This window comes from Ustilaginoidea virens, chromosome 7, assembly GCF_000687475.1.
Source record: "Ustilaginoidea virens chromosome 7, complete sequence".
NCBI lineage: Eukaryota > Fungi > Ascomycota > Sordariomycetes > Hypocreales > Clavicipitaceae > Ustilaginoidea > Ustilaginoidea virens.
This window is the reverse complement of record NC_057322.1, coordinates 1571392-1584765: the sequence shown is the minus strand read 5'-3', so window position 1 is coordinate 1584765 and position 13374 is coordinate 1571392. Positions and strand designations below refer to the sequence as shown.

Here is a 13374-nt window from a genome sequence, read left to right as displayed (position 1 = left end):
CAAGTACCTGTACCATGTCAGCAGAGACCAAACGTAGGTACCTGCCTATGGTAGGTAGCCAGCTGGAGGATTCGGATACGAAAATATTCTCAAATCTTGCGTAACGAGCGTTTATTGCTGTTCGTTGGTTGTATTATGTATCGGTGGAATACGGCTCTTTTTCCTAAAGCAGGTGTTTGGATACTGAGTTTTCAAATATGGGGGGGGGTTGTGATATTCATCGCAGAGGCATTGCCGAGAACACAGAGTCCTGAAGATGCTCAGGCTCGTAAGCGGTAACGAAACGCAAGAGAGACTCAAGACTGCCACGTAGTCTGTCTTATATTGTGATGCTATACTGTGAAGTGTTATGAATGAGCTTCATCTTCAGCATGTAGGTTTACGCGCCATGGTATGTGGACGATTTAAGGGATGGGTTACCTCATGTTGAGCCTGTCAGTCAGCCACACCAGTGTTCAAAGTCCCGTCCGCAACGTGTCTAGTGCACTGTGCCCGCTTCTCAGGCGGTCGGTCTGGCTGTTACCACTCCGACAACCGCTCCAGACTACATCAGTAGAAAGTAATTTATCATAGAGTGACGAGTGCTAGTGGGTCGCTCGGGAGCTTCCCCAGATACATCCAAGCCTCCAGCCTGAACTGCAAAATTCTGCCGCCACGCCAGTCGTTTCCAATCCACCAATCGGCACAAGTCAAGGTCTCGACGGTTCTCGACTGGAGGTTGAAGCGCATGTCTGAACCTGGCGTCTCCCGTCCCACTTAAACCTGTGCCGCGCTGCCTTATGTAATGCTAGCGAACGGACTTAAAACCTTTGTCAAGTCAAGTCTAGTGGGACCACATGGTTAAATAAGGCTGGCATAATAATTTTCTCTCCTCGCCCAGGTCCGTGCTTCAAGGAAGGATTGCATCTCGCTCCGTACCAGCAGCTCTGTTCGAGCAAGCGTCACACGCAGTCCTCGCCATTCACGCTTAGTGGCATTGCCACTTCCGCCAAGAAGCGAGTCTTGGCTCTTTCAGCTGGCGGGATTCCTCAGTTTGTCGTCGTCAGCCAAACCATTGACGTCGCGTGGATAAACCAGTCCGCCAGTGGTTAGCTTCCGACAAAGCTCAATCCTTTTCTGCTGAAGCGCATACTCGACCCATTCCCCCGTCATCGACCTCCCGACTCCGGCTGCAATGGACGACTCAGAACGACGAACGGCAAAGCGGTCTCGCTTCGATCAAACCGAACCCGAACCAAAAAGAGCCTCCAGGTTCGATCGCCGTTCGAGGTCTCCGGCAACGCGCCGGTCCGAAGGCAGAGATCGTAGCCCTCTCGCTGAAGACAGCTCAGGGGCCAAGAATCCTCCTGTTGACGCCGCGGCTGCGGCAGGTACGTCGCCCAGACCTCTGCAACCAGCCTCAAATGCCTTGTACCCACTAACTGGTCTCTAAAGCCGCCGCTGCCGCTCGGATCATTGCTGCAATGCAAGCTCGACGAAGCGCTCAACATGCTGACGTGCCGCCGGCCCAGGGCGTTGGCTCACCTGGCGGACAGTCAGGAGAAGCAAAGATCTATTCCGTCAGCAAGGAAATGTACGTTGCTGATGGCGACTACATTCAGGATATTGAGGTCAACGACTTGAGAAATCGTTACCTGATCACAAAAAGCTCTACTCAAAAGATGGTAAATACTCACTTGCGCGTTCCACTGATTCTCCAGAAATTCGCCGAAAGCTGGCATTGTCCGCTTTCTTTGCGTAGCCGAAGTGAACGCAGGGATATCATGCTTACACATGGCACGATAGCTCGCCTCCCACCCCGTTTCTTGCTCGTACTGACTCCCCCCTGATTTACAGATTAAAGATGAAACCGGAGCTGGTACGCATTTACCTGTTTACTTGAAGTGACTTTTACGATGAATATCAGGTTGACGCTTTCAAAGATGTTACTACGCGTGGCAATTACTACCCCAACAAGGCCATGGCTACGGCAGCAGTACGTAAATCTGGCATGAAGCGAGCCGCCTTCTCTTGCTTCTCCCAAAACCAAGACGGCTAACTGTGCTTTCTATTACTTTCTTCTCTCGGTCTAGAAACCACCGCTCTACCTCCACATTACCAGCACCACGAAAGAAGGCCTGGAAGCCGCTGTTGCGAAAATCAACGAGCTTATCAAGCAAGAGCTTCCCCAATTGGTGGATGAACGACGTTTCCGTCGAAGAGACCAGGAGCAACAAGAATTGGAGCGGGAGCGGGTGGATCGTGATCGTGAGCATGCGGGACGTGTAAGGAGATCCCAGTCATGGCCCATGAGCCAGGCGCTTCTTTACAAAAGCTTGATGACTGACACTGATCTTTTCGGCAGCGTAAATGGCCCGACGAAAAAATATCCATCGACTTGGCGCCCATTCCAGGATTCAATCTGCGTGCACAGATTGTCGGCCATGGCGGTTCCTATGTGAAGCACATCCAACAAGAAACTGGGTGCCGTGTCCAAATCAAGGGCCGCGGATCTGGATACCTCGAAGGAGCCACAAACCGAGAAAGCGACGAAGACATGTTCCTTCATGTTGCGTAAGTCCTAGCTCCTGGACTATGGTTGCGTGGATAGCCCGAGTTTCGATGCTGACGCTAGCTAGGGGCCCTGATCCTGCCATGGTTGAAAAGGCCAAGGAACTTTGCCAAGATTTGGTTGCCAACGTCAAGGAGCAGTATGAGGAGTTCAAGGCTCGACCACCGCGTTACAGCGACCGAGGTGGTCACCACGGCGGAGATCGCTACCGCGGCGGCAATGACAGACACCATGACCGAGGCCATCACTCGGCCTATGGCGGCTACGGTTCGGAACAAAACGCCTCCACCAACAGCTCTGCTCAAGGCACCAATAGCCCTGGACAGAGTCTTGCCGACTACTCTGCCGCGTATGCCCAGTACTACGGCGGAGCTGATCCATACGCCGCATATGGAGGTTATGCCAAGTATGTTTCCCTCTCGATCAACACGCGCGGGCCTGGCGACGAGCCAGCTAACAGCGAGTGACTTTAGTTATGTTGCCATGTACCAGCAGTACTACGGAGCGCAAGGACAGGGTCAAGCTGCTGCGGGAGTACCAGGTGCCGCTCCGACGTCTGCATCACCACCGCCGCCGCCGCCGCCTCCTAGTGAAGCCGCTCCTCCTCCACCGCCGCCGCCCAACGCCCCCCCGCCGCCGCCGCCGCCGCCTCCCCCTCCGCCATCGGGATCACCAGGAGGCAACTATAACGCTGTAGGTTTCTTTTGTTTCCTTGTTTCTCTCTTTCTGCTTCTTCTTCTTCTTTTTCCTCCCCCTCTTGCACTTTTTTTTTTTTGCATCTGTTTGTTCTTTTCCCGGATTTTTTTTCTCTTGGAAAAGGATGCCTCGCCACAACCTGCTAATATGAGCAATCCAGGTTCCACCTCCCCAAGGCCTTTGAATCGAATGGTATAGAGAAGGAAAACGGAAGGGGGCGGGATTGAAAGAAAAATTGTGTTGTCACTGAGACGGGTCATCCAAACCTCGGAAAATGCTCTTGGTAAAATTACGCCGGTGCGGAATCAAAGGCGGCCGAGCTGCCTCGACTGCAGCGCTGTTGCGTGACGGATTTCTGACAGATTTGGACGGATTTTAACGGATTTTTACCAGGGCGTCTCCCATTGCTCCACTATGAATGTATTGCTCGGTCGATGGCATCCGGCACTGGGGGCACCTGAGAAGATGCGCAGCTCCCAGCAGGGGCATGAGGAGGTGATTGTTGGTCTTGTGCATGAGGTACAATGTGCGAAGAGAGAGAAGCGGCATGGAGCTCAAGCCATGTCGGACGGGAGCATGAGCCAAAAGACGTGTAGATACATAGCCATAGTCTGGCTGTGAAGCGTTGTTGTATTTCGCCCGAGCGTTTTGCTCCAGCTCCAGGGGTTGCTGTTGTCGAGCGTGATTGTTATTATCGGGGCATGACGGAATCGTCGTGGAGCTAAACGAGGGCCGTGGTGCTACCGAGGCTGCGAGCTTCCTCGCGCCACCATATTGACCAAACCATGCCATTACATACATGTACTCCGTACCCACCCTGAAATGCAAGTGGTCAACTTGCCGTCAATGCCAAACCACAACTGAAGCACGGCTCCAGTCCCCTCCCCTCCCCTTCCGCGCAACATGCCGCATCATCGCGACAACCAACCTGCGACCACCGCAGCGCAACCGCCACAATGAGTCACCAGAACTACCCGCCTCACGATCCTGTAAAGGAGCCACACTCTGTATCCGTCAAGGTCCTCAGGTACCACTACTCTCCTCTCCCGTGCTCGCTCCCCCTTTCAGACCCCCGTCGCGCAAAGCTAGCGAGGACCTGACATGGCATGGGCTTTGACCGCAGATTATCCCGACCTTCCCTCGTGCATCAATACCCAACGTCCGCGCCGCTCGCCGCCGCAAACGCCACCGCCGCTCCTTGCCGCTTCCCGGCCAGCGTGTCCTATCAATCCCCGTTTGCCACGAACCCAGACCCCTTCCTGCTCAGCCCCATCCTCAACCTCCCCGCGTCGTTCGGCTCGGCCTACGTCGGCGAAACCTTCTCCTGCACCCTGTGCGCCAACAACGACGTGGCCGCCTCGGCGGCCAAGCACATCCGCGACGTGCGCATCGAGGCGGAGATGAAGACGCCCGGGCCGGGGACCCCCCACAGGCTCGACCTGGGGGGACGCGCGCAGGGCGGCGGCGGCGGCGTGGACCTGGGCCCCGGCGACACGCTGCAGAAGCTCGTGGCGTTTGACCTCAAGGAGGAAGGGAGCCACGTGCTCGCCGTGACGGTGAGCTACTACGAGGCCACGGAGACGAGCGGGCGCACGAGGACGTTTCGCAAGCTGTACCAGTTCGTGTGCAAGGCGAGCCTGATTGTGCGGACAAAGGTAGGCCTGCTGGGCGTGGAGGACGGCCGGCTCCGGAGGTGGGTGCTGGAGGCGCAGCTCGAGAACTGCAGCGAGGACGTGATGCAGCTGGACAGGGTGGTGATGGAGACGGACAAGGGGCTCGGGTGCGAGGACTGCAACGGCGGGGCGAAGCCGGTCCTGCACCCGGGCGAGGTGGAGCAGGTGTGCTTTGTGGTGCGGGAGCGGGAGGCGAGGAGCGCGCCGGACGGGCGCATCGTGTTTGGCGTGCTGGGCATCGGCTGGAGGGGGGAGATGGGGAATCGGGGGTTCCTGTCGACGGGGATGCTGGGCACAAGGGTGGCGGCGTGAGGCGTGTTGGGCCCCTGGGCCCCTCGGCTTGGGGAGGCAAGTTGGGTGCCGTGATGACGGATGACGCAGGTACACATACGGGACGGACTGGAGGGCCCCTTTTCCGCCCGGGAATAAACACGGCAGGGTGCGGCAGGCAAGACACGTGCACGTGGGCGATGCAGAAGCTGCCGGGAGGGGGGGGGGGGGAGCAGATCGGGCATGTTGAGCAGACATGATGGGATGGCCGTACCATACTCGGCCGGCCGGCGGTGCTAGCAGACCCGGCTGATGTCAACAGTCAGACCAGACCGTTGCCGCTGTGCAGGCCGCGACGCAGAAACCAGACTCATCCGCACCGACGATATCCCCGGGCTGCAGCCGCTGCCGCTGCCGCTTGGATAGGGCGACCCGCCATGGCCCGAGGCACCCACTACCCCATCTTTTCGCGAGCGATGGATCAGAAGCCGGGGAACGCGGGCCCAGGGCAGGGCATGTACGTCGCCTTCCTCTCCGGGTGTGCTGAGGCGCCGCTCCCAGGCGCGGGTTCCGCGCACACCGCTTGTTTCGAAAGTCGGGGTTGCCGACGCGTTACCGCAAGCGGGTGGGTCCGCCTGACGGCCGTCGCCGCCGCCGCCGCCGCCGCCGCCGCCACGCCCTGAAACGGCACAAGCCAAGCACGCGGCCTGGCTTTGCGGCCATTTCAATGTTTTTTTTTTTTTTTTTTTTTTTTTTTTTTTTTTTTTTTTGAGAGAGAGAGAGAGAGAGCGCCCCCGGAGGCTCAGCGCGGCCTGGCAGCTAGCTTCAGCTTTTTTGCACCATTTGCATTTGCATTTGCATCAATTCAATGCTAGCTCATGGGACTTGCATGGGGTTGCATGGGTTGCATGGGTTGCATGGGGTAGCATTCGCGCAAGGGCATGGAAGAAAGATGGCACGCCTTGTGGGAGGTGGCCTGACTTGCAAAGCTCCCATGCCATGCCCCTTGCCGCTTCTCTGTGCCGTTTTGGCTTGGCGTGGTTTGCGGCGGGTGCTGGGAAGGTGCGATGATGCGGCCGGGTCAGGTTGGTGTTGCAGCAGCTTGCCACGGCCAAAAGCAATTGGACTTGTTTGCAGGCTGGCTACATGTACCTATGTGGACTTTTTGCTGGTGTTTGGCGGCGCCGGGGACTCCTCCCGTCAATGCCTGTGGCAGAAGCCAGGCACCTCCTATGTAGGTTACATGTAGGTATGTACATGTAGCCACATAAGCTACCTGTCAAGTTCGCTCGTCGCTGCATCGCATCGGCCAGCGCAGCCAAGCTCGGCCGGTGGAACAAGGTGTCAGTCAGTCAGTCAGTCAGCCTGCTCTCCGGCGCGCGGCATCCTGGGGTTGTCGGCACGGCATGGCCATGACGGATGGCGTTCATTTACCTGTTACAAGCGCATCAAAGCACAGCATGGTGCGAAGCACCCCGGCGGATGCGACGTGGGTCCACGTGGCGCCCGCGACAATGCATACATACATACCTAGATACCTAGGTAGGTAGTGACAGGAGGGAGGCCCAGCCTTCCAAGCGCTCTGCTTGCCTTGCCTTGCTGCGCTTGCAGCTTGCATCTATCTGGTCGCGGGCTGCGCCTGCGCCGGGTGCATCCAAGCGTTTTACGGAGTACCCACGACGATTTCTCGCAGTGCCTTTCCCGACCGCAGCCAAGTTGGCAAGCGTCAATGGCCTGGGGGCTTTCGGGGGTGATGGGTGCCATTGATCTATTGAGCACTCCGGCGCGTCTTGCTGTAGACAATGTACGGGGAGGGCAGTAGCTGCCCGGCCAAACCAGGCCCAAGCCAACAAGGCTCAACTGTTCTGAAACGCCTCGGCGGGCACGGTTGTGCTGCGCTACCGCGACGAATCCATGCCAAACGATTCCCAAAGGTCCAGTCTGGTCTCTGGTGTCTGGTCTGCTATGTATTCCGCGCAAGGCCGCGCGGGTCACTGCCTTTCCAGAGAGCTGGGGGAAGGGGGGGGTTGAGGGAGGGCTTCAGCTGCCCAATGAGCACCGAGCACCGAGAACGGAACAGGGAACAGATCATCTTGCGCTGTCCGTAAAGGGTACTCCGTAGTACAATGCACGTACGGACTGCTCTGCACAAGCGGGACCCGACCCCTGCTGGCCGCCCCTGAGCAACTGGAGCCACAGCCCACTCTCGATCCATTAAATCAATGTGTGCTCAGTGCTCAGTGCTCAGTGAGCGTGCTGCCAAAAGGCCCCCCCCTGGTGGGGGAGGACTACCGTGGCTCTCATTGGCTGCTTGGATCGGGATCAGCCCGGCTGGGCCAAAGAGAGAGAGTCAAGGACGACAGCCCCTGGGCTGATGAAGTAGGTACACAGCGCTTTTCATCTTGATCGGCCTTTGGCCGTGGCGCTCATGGAGACTCCAGTCTGTTACTGTACGGTGCGCTCCGTACTGGTTTCCTCCGCTTCTCCTCGCGAATCGGGTCTGATTCTATTCCACCAGACGGCACTGGCCAGGCCATGTTGATGTTGGAGACTTGCCCCTGAAACAAGACCTCCCACATTTCCCACGCCGCCCTTCTTCTCCCCTTTTGCCAGGAAAATCGAGATGGCGGTGGCTGTCCCGGGGCTGCCCCCGTTCGTGCCGTGAACTTTGTCGGCCGGTGGGCACATTTCCACAATCTAAAAGCTGTGTGCAGCCAAGTTCGGGCCCCATTTCCCTCCTCCTCCTCCTCCTCCTCCTCCTCCTCCAGCCCCTCCCCCTCCCGGCAAGGCGAAACGGAAACACGCCTCCGTGGTCTGATTGTCCAGGCCCTGGGAGAGAGAATCTTGGGTAACGACTCCGCGCTCGAGACTTGTTGTGGTTGTGATGCCCGCCCAGGCAAGGAATTGCTTGCTGCGCAAGAGAAAATTTGTATTCTGAGGCAGGGCAGGCAGGGCAGGCAGGGCAGTTTGGCGAGCAACGGACGGCAGGGAGTCTGTCTGGTCGGCCCAGACAGCCAGCCCCCAGACAGCCTCCAGAGCAGCACGGCACATTTGATGCAGCCTGCCAGCGGCCCAGAGCCCGCTAGCACGCTAGAGCGCACTAGCACAGCACCCTAAAGCCCACCCCCATCCTTCCCGGCTGGCGCAACACGGGCAGCAGCCACCTTTGGTGTAATCCGTAATTCCAGGTACAAGCCCACTCTAACCGCCTAACCGCCTTTCCAGAATTGCTCTCTCGTCACACCCATCGCGTCGGTTGGAGCAGCACAACAATCAATCCCCCCCCTCCCCCCCCCAGATCCGATTTACACAAGGCTGCTGGAGTGCGAGCAATCTGAATCAAGAGAAGCCTCAACCTACTTGGCGGGACGTCCGTCCACCGCCTCAGCCTCTACCCGTCGTCGCTGCCAGAAAAAAAAAAAAAAAAAACCCCTAGCCAAACCCTTTCGTCCTCCTGCTCCTCATCCACGGCAGCATTGACATGTCATGGAGAACTCTTCGACTCCCCTGGCAGACTATTTCTGGATAGCTGGCGTGGAATCAATCAGCTACGACGACCCTCTGCCGCTGACCAACCTGCCCGTTGATTCCACCATTGCCGAGGACGGAGAGCCCGACGATGATGCCCAAAACGGCTGCAAGCCAACGGCTGCCCGCCACTCCTGGCAGAACTCGGCAAACCGCCTGTCCAAACTATCGCTCGACGGCCGATTTTCCATAAACTGCACTCTCGACGAGCTCGATGGCAGCACTCGCAGCAACAGGAGCAGTGCCACGATCAAGCCCGTCAAGCTCGCCGCTCCCAATGGGACCGCCACCAACGGGGCTGGGCCTGTTTCTGAGGCATTACCTCAGGGACTCATGGGCATGCCAGACTTTGACTTTGACAAGGCCCTCTTCAAGTTTGCCGCCGAGCGGGAAAACTTTCTCGAGGACCTGTCGTTTACCGCCGGCGCCAAACTGCAGTCCCGACCCCCCATGATAAATCCCCGAGCCGAGAGGATCCGAGCAGATGAGGGAGTTCCAAGCGGCAGGATGAGCCCGCTGAGAAGCTTGAAAGGAAGCATTCGGCGCAAGATCAGTTTTAGGGAGATGAACAGCGTGCGCAAAGGACCACCTTCCGCCAGGCCGGGCGCGTGCAACCGAGCTTGTAAGTCGAACCCCTTTGTCTGCTCGGGCATGACCAACCGACGCATGGATCCTTTTTTTTTTTTTGCGCGTTGCCATGCCGCGGTGTTGAAAGTAGAAACTGACAACCTTGGTGCCCGTGCGCAGCTTCTGTCCGCACCGCGAAACGGCTGAGCAACTACAACTCGGTGATTCCGCCACCGGAGCCTCTGAACACGGACCCGAACATGCATCCGTTGAAGAGGCGGTTCGAGCCGGTTCTGCTCGATCGGTACCCTCCCAAGGGCGAAACGGATGAGCTTGCCAGGCGGGGCAAGTTTCCAGACTTTGTGCCCATGTTTGCGTTCCCCAACGACATTCAAATCGTCTCTTCCGACGATCGCCCCCGCTCGACGTGGCACGGCTTTACCATGACGGGCGAGGACAATGCCAAGCTCTACGGCATAACCATCATCATATGGACGGCCCTGACTGCCGAGCGTGCCGAAGAGGTGGAGCTGAGGTGCGAGCGATGGCGCCAGGACCACATGTCCAACGAGGAGAGAGAGCTGGCCGCAAGCCTGGGAGTGCGGCTGGCCGGCGAGCGATCCCATCTGTCCCAGCTCCTGTCCAAGCTTCCCACCATGCCCTCGGGATCGCCGGCTCGGGACAGGCTGGAGGACGAGATCAGCACCGTGGAGGAGAAGATTGCTCTGATGACGGACATGCTGAGGCCGCTGCGGCATGGTGCCGCGTCCAAGATCGAGGGCCTGACGGCGGGCGAGAGCGGGCTCTGGATCCCGCGAGCATACGGCGTCCTGGGGCGAGACGTGGCGTGCATGGGCTTCTGGAAGGAGTGGCTCAGGTCCATCATCGTCCCGATGACGGACGGGGCCGTCCTCAGGATCCCGCCCAGCTCGCCAAAGGTCGGCCGCTGGCAGCCGCTGGAGCGCTACGTCGTCAACCTCTGCACCGAGGCCTTCAGCCCCCTGGGGTCCAAGACGCAGGTGGAGCTGGGCGTGCGAGACCTGCGGCTCTACGCGCGCAAGGAAGGCGCCAACGAGCTTCCCGGCTCCCGGACCATTGACCTCTACGCCTTGTTCCGGTGCCTCTCGCTCGAGAACGTGGTCGCGCTGTTCGAGTACGCCATGTCCGAGTCGCGCGTCATCTTCCTGTCGTCGCACACCAGCATGCTGCACCTGGCCTGCCACGCCCTGGCGAACCTCCTCTACCCGCTCAAGTGGGCGAGCATCTTCATCCCGGTGCTCCCGGCGAGGCTCGTCTCCGCCCTCGAGGCCCCGTGCCCGTACATTGTCGGCGTGGAGCGCCGGTACGAGCGGATCGACCTGCCAGACGACGACTACGTCCTCGTCGACCTGGACAAGGACACGATCGACGCCACCTCGCAGCCGCACCGCCTGCCCCGGCAGCAGCGCCGGAAGCTCATGTCCCTGCTTCAGCTCGCCGCCCCTCACGCCCTCCGCTACGGCGTGGCCACCGGCCCGCCGCCGTACGCCGTCGAGTCGTTCCCTTACGACTCGTTCTCGTCGGAGAACCGGTCCGTCTTCACCCCCGTCGCCCCGCGAGCCACCCTGGGCAAGTGGGTGTCGCAAAACTCGTCCAGCTTCGCCGAACGGGACGCCCCGGAGCACGTGGACCCGCCCGTCTTCAACGCCTTCACCGTCTCGTCGGCGGACGGCGGCAAGTCGGACCGGCCGGGGACGAGCAGATCCTCCAAGACCAGCCCGCAGTCGTCCGTGTCTCCCGCGTCGACGACGTTCCCGCCCATGCCCACGACGCCGCTCTCGCGCAGCGACTCGGGCTTCGCCCTGACGGCGACGTTGCGGGAGAAGAGATCCGGGCACTTTGGGGAGGACAAGGGCGGCGGCGGCGGCGGCCTCGGCGGCCGGCGCAGCTCGTCGTTTGGGCTGGACAAGCTCCAGGCGGTGCAGAAGCCGGGCCTGCCCTTTCTCAACGGCCACCAGCAGCAGTCGTCCGTCTCGGGCTTCTCCGTCATGTCCGAGTCGTCGTTTGGCGGGGGGGGGTACGCGCCGTCGACGTACGCGCAGTCGACGCTGGCGGCGTCGACCATCATGCCCAACATGCAGATACAGCCGGTGCGCAACACGGAGACGACCGTCTGGGTCGAGGGCCACTGCTTCAGCTTCAACGTCAAGGACAGCTGCCTGTCCACGTGCACCATCTGCGACGACCGGTCCGAGGGCGACGGCTTCTACGCCTGCGCCGCGTGCAAGACGGCGGCCCACGGCCGGTGCCTGGGCCACGTCTCGCTGGTCTGCCCGGAGGCCTTCCGCGCGGACCGGGTGAGGGCGGCCTTTGTGCGCTGCCTCGCCAGCCTCTTGTACACGTACCGCAAGCACCTGGGCCGGCCGACCAAGCAGCAAAAGAGCAACGGGCAGCTGTACGCCTTTGACATGGAGGGCTTCATCAAGAGCCTGCCGTACGACCAGCAAGAATACGCCACCATGATGCGAGACACCCAAGGTAAGGGGGCCTCTCTCTCTCCCTCTCCCCATCCCCCCCTTTCCCCTTCTACCCTCTTTACACCCGTCTTTCGTTTCGCACTTGCACCAACGACGCGCTGACAAAAACGTCCGGTCCGCACCCGCAGCCTTCAACGAGTTCATCCACGAGCGAGAAACCACGCCGTCGACCGACCCCTCCATCCGGCTCTTCGACGAGGTCATCCTGGCCAAAAAGGCCCGCGGCCGACCCGGCCTCTCCTCGGGCCTGTCGCGCCTGTCCACCATCCGCCAGAGCCACGGGGCCTCGTTCCCCGCCGCCGCCGCCGCCCCGGCCGCCCCCTCCTCCGCCCGCCACCCCTTTGGCAAGACGCCCTCCTTCCTGTCCGACACGTCGGACCACATCTGGCGCACCGCCTCGGTGCCCCTGCCCAAGGGCAACTTCCCCGGCGAGTACCGCTCCGTCATCACGCGCATCCCGTCGCGCCTCGACCGCACCCTCATGCGCGAGCCGCGCGCCATCCAGGGCGTCCCGCGGATGGAGCAGCGCGGCGCGCGGGCCTTTGTGCGCAAGCAAGTCCCCAGCATGCTGGGCACCACGCCGCCTCCCTGAGCCTGGGGCATGTCTCCCAGCACGGCATGTGTCGTGGGGGTCTTGTCTTGTCTTGTCTTGTGCCTGGTTCTCGATTCCTGATTTTTGATTCTTTCTTTTTTCTTTTCTTATTTTTGTACAATAAAATCTACCATTACTTGTATTTTACGGCGTCTTTTCTTTTCGTCTTTCTTTCTTTTTTATACCTAGGTACATATATATATATATATATATATATTACCAAAAAGACAGAAAAAATGGCACTAGCAGGGTCGGAATCACGGGCTACGGAAAAGGGAATAATGCGGCTGTTTCTCACTTTCTTTTCTTTCCTCTCTTTTTCGTTTCTTCGTTCTTTTCGTTCTTTTCGTTCTTTTTTTCTCTCCTCTTTTCTTTCTTGTTCTTCTTTTCTGCGTCCTTCTTTTCTGCGTCCTTCTTTTCTTCATTCGTTCGTTCGCTCGTTCGCTCGTTCGTTCGCTCGTTCGTTCGTTCGTTCGTTCGTTCGTTCGTTCGTTCGTTCGTTCGTTCGTTCGTTCGTTCGTTCGTTCGTTCGTTCGTTCGTTCGTTCGTTCGTTCGTTCGTTCGTTCGTTCGTTCGTTCGTTCGTTCGTTCGTTCGTTCGTTCGCTCGTTCGTTCGTTCGCTCGTTCGCTCGTTCGCTCGTTCTTCGTTTTTTCCTCTATTCTCTTTCTTTTTCTTTACCTCTTCCTTTTCCGTCTTCTTTTTCCGTTCCTCTTCCGTTCGTTCTTCACTTTTCCGTCTTCTCTTCCCCCCACCCTGCCTTTTTTCTTTCCTGCCCCCTTCTTCCTCACGTCATTCATGTCGTTCATCTCCTTTGAATTTCTGGTCTCCCCCCCCCCGTCGTCCTTGACAGCCATAGGTGCGGAATACGAGAGCGTGTTGGCGCCGTGCAAGCGCGGCTACTGTTTTAATGAACTGTTTTTCGGTCATGAGGGTTTGGAAGCTCTGAGCTTGGCTTTAGCGTGAGCTTGACTTGAGCGTGA

At 59.0% G+C, this 13374-nt stretch overlaps 3 protein-coding genes across 3 annotated transcripts; all 3 read left to right on the top strand.

The window, feature by feature from the left end:
* Positions 1 to 1174: 1174 nt before the first annotated feature.
* Positions 1175 to 3431, top strand: UV8b_08092 (uncharacterized protein; the record flags this gene model as incomplete). The annotated part of the gene is made up of 9 exons (XM_043145589.1): positions 1175 to 1370; positions 1435 to 1664; positions 1837 to 1858; positions 1923 to 1975; positions 2073 to 2264; positions 2345 to 2553; positions 2619 to 2957; positions 3025 to 3244; positions 3408 to 3431. The coding sequence occupies 9 exons, from the start codon at positions 1175 to 1177 to the stop codon at positions 3429 to 3431; spliced, it is 1485 nt and encodes a 494-aa protein (XP_043001524.1).
* A 772-nt stretch (positions 3432 to 4203) lies between these two features.
* Positions 4204 to 5232, top strand: UV8b_08091 (uncharacterized protein; the record flags this gene model as incomplete). The annotated part of the gene is made up of 2 exons (XM_043145588.1): positions 4204 to 4274; positions 4371 to 5232. The coding sequence occupies 2 exons, from the start codon at positions 4204 to 4206 to the stop codon at positions 5230 to 5232; spliced, it is 933 nt and encodes a 310-aa protein (XP_043001523.1).
* Positions 5233 to 8676: 3444 nt separating this feature from the next.
* On the top strand, positions 8677 to 12393 carry UV8b_08090 (uncharacterized protein; the record flags this gene model as incomplete). The annotated part of the gene is made up of 3 exons (XM_043145587.1): positions 8677 to 9340; positions 9466 to 11802; positions 11930 to 12393. The coding sequence occupies 3 exons, from the start codon at positions 8677 to 8679 to the stop codon at positions 12391 to 12393; spliced, it is 3465 nt and encodes a 1154-aa protein (XP_043001522.1).
* Positions 12394 to 13374: the final 981 nt, after the last annotated feature.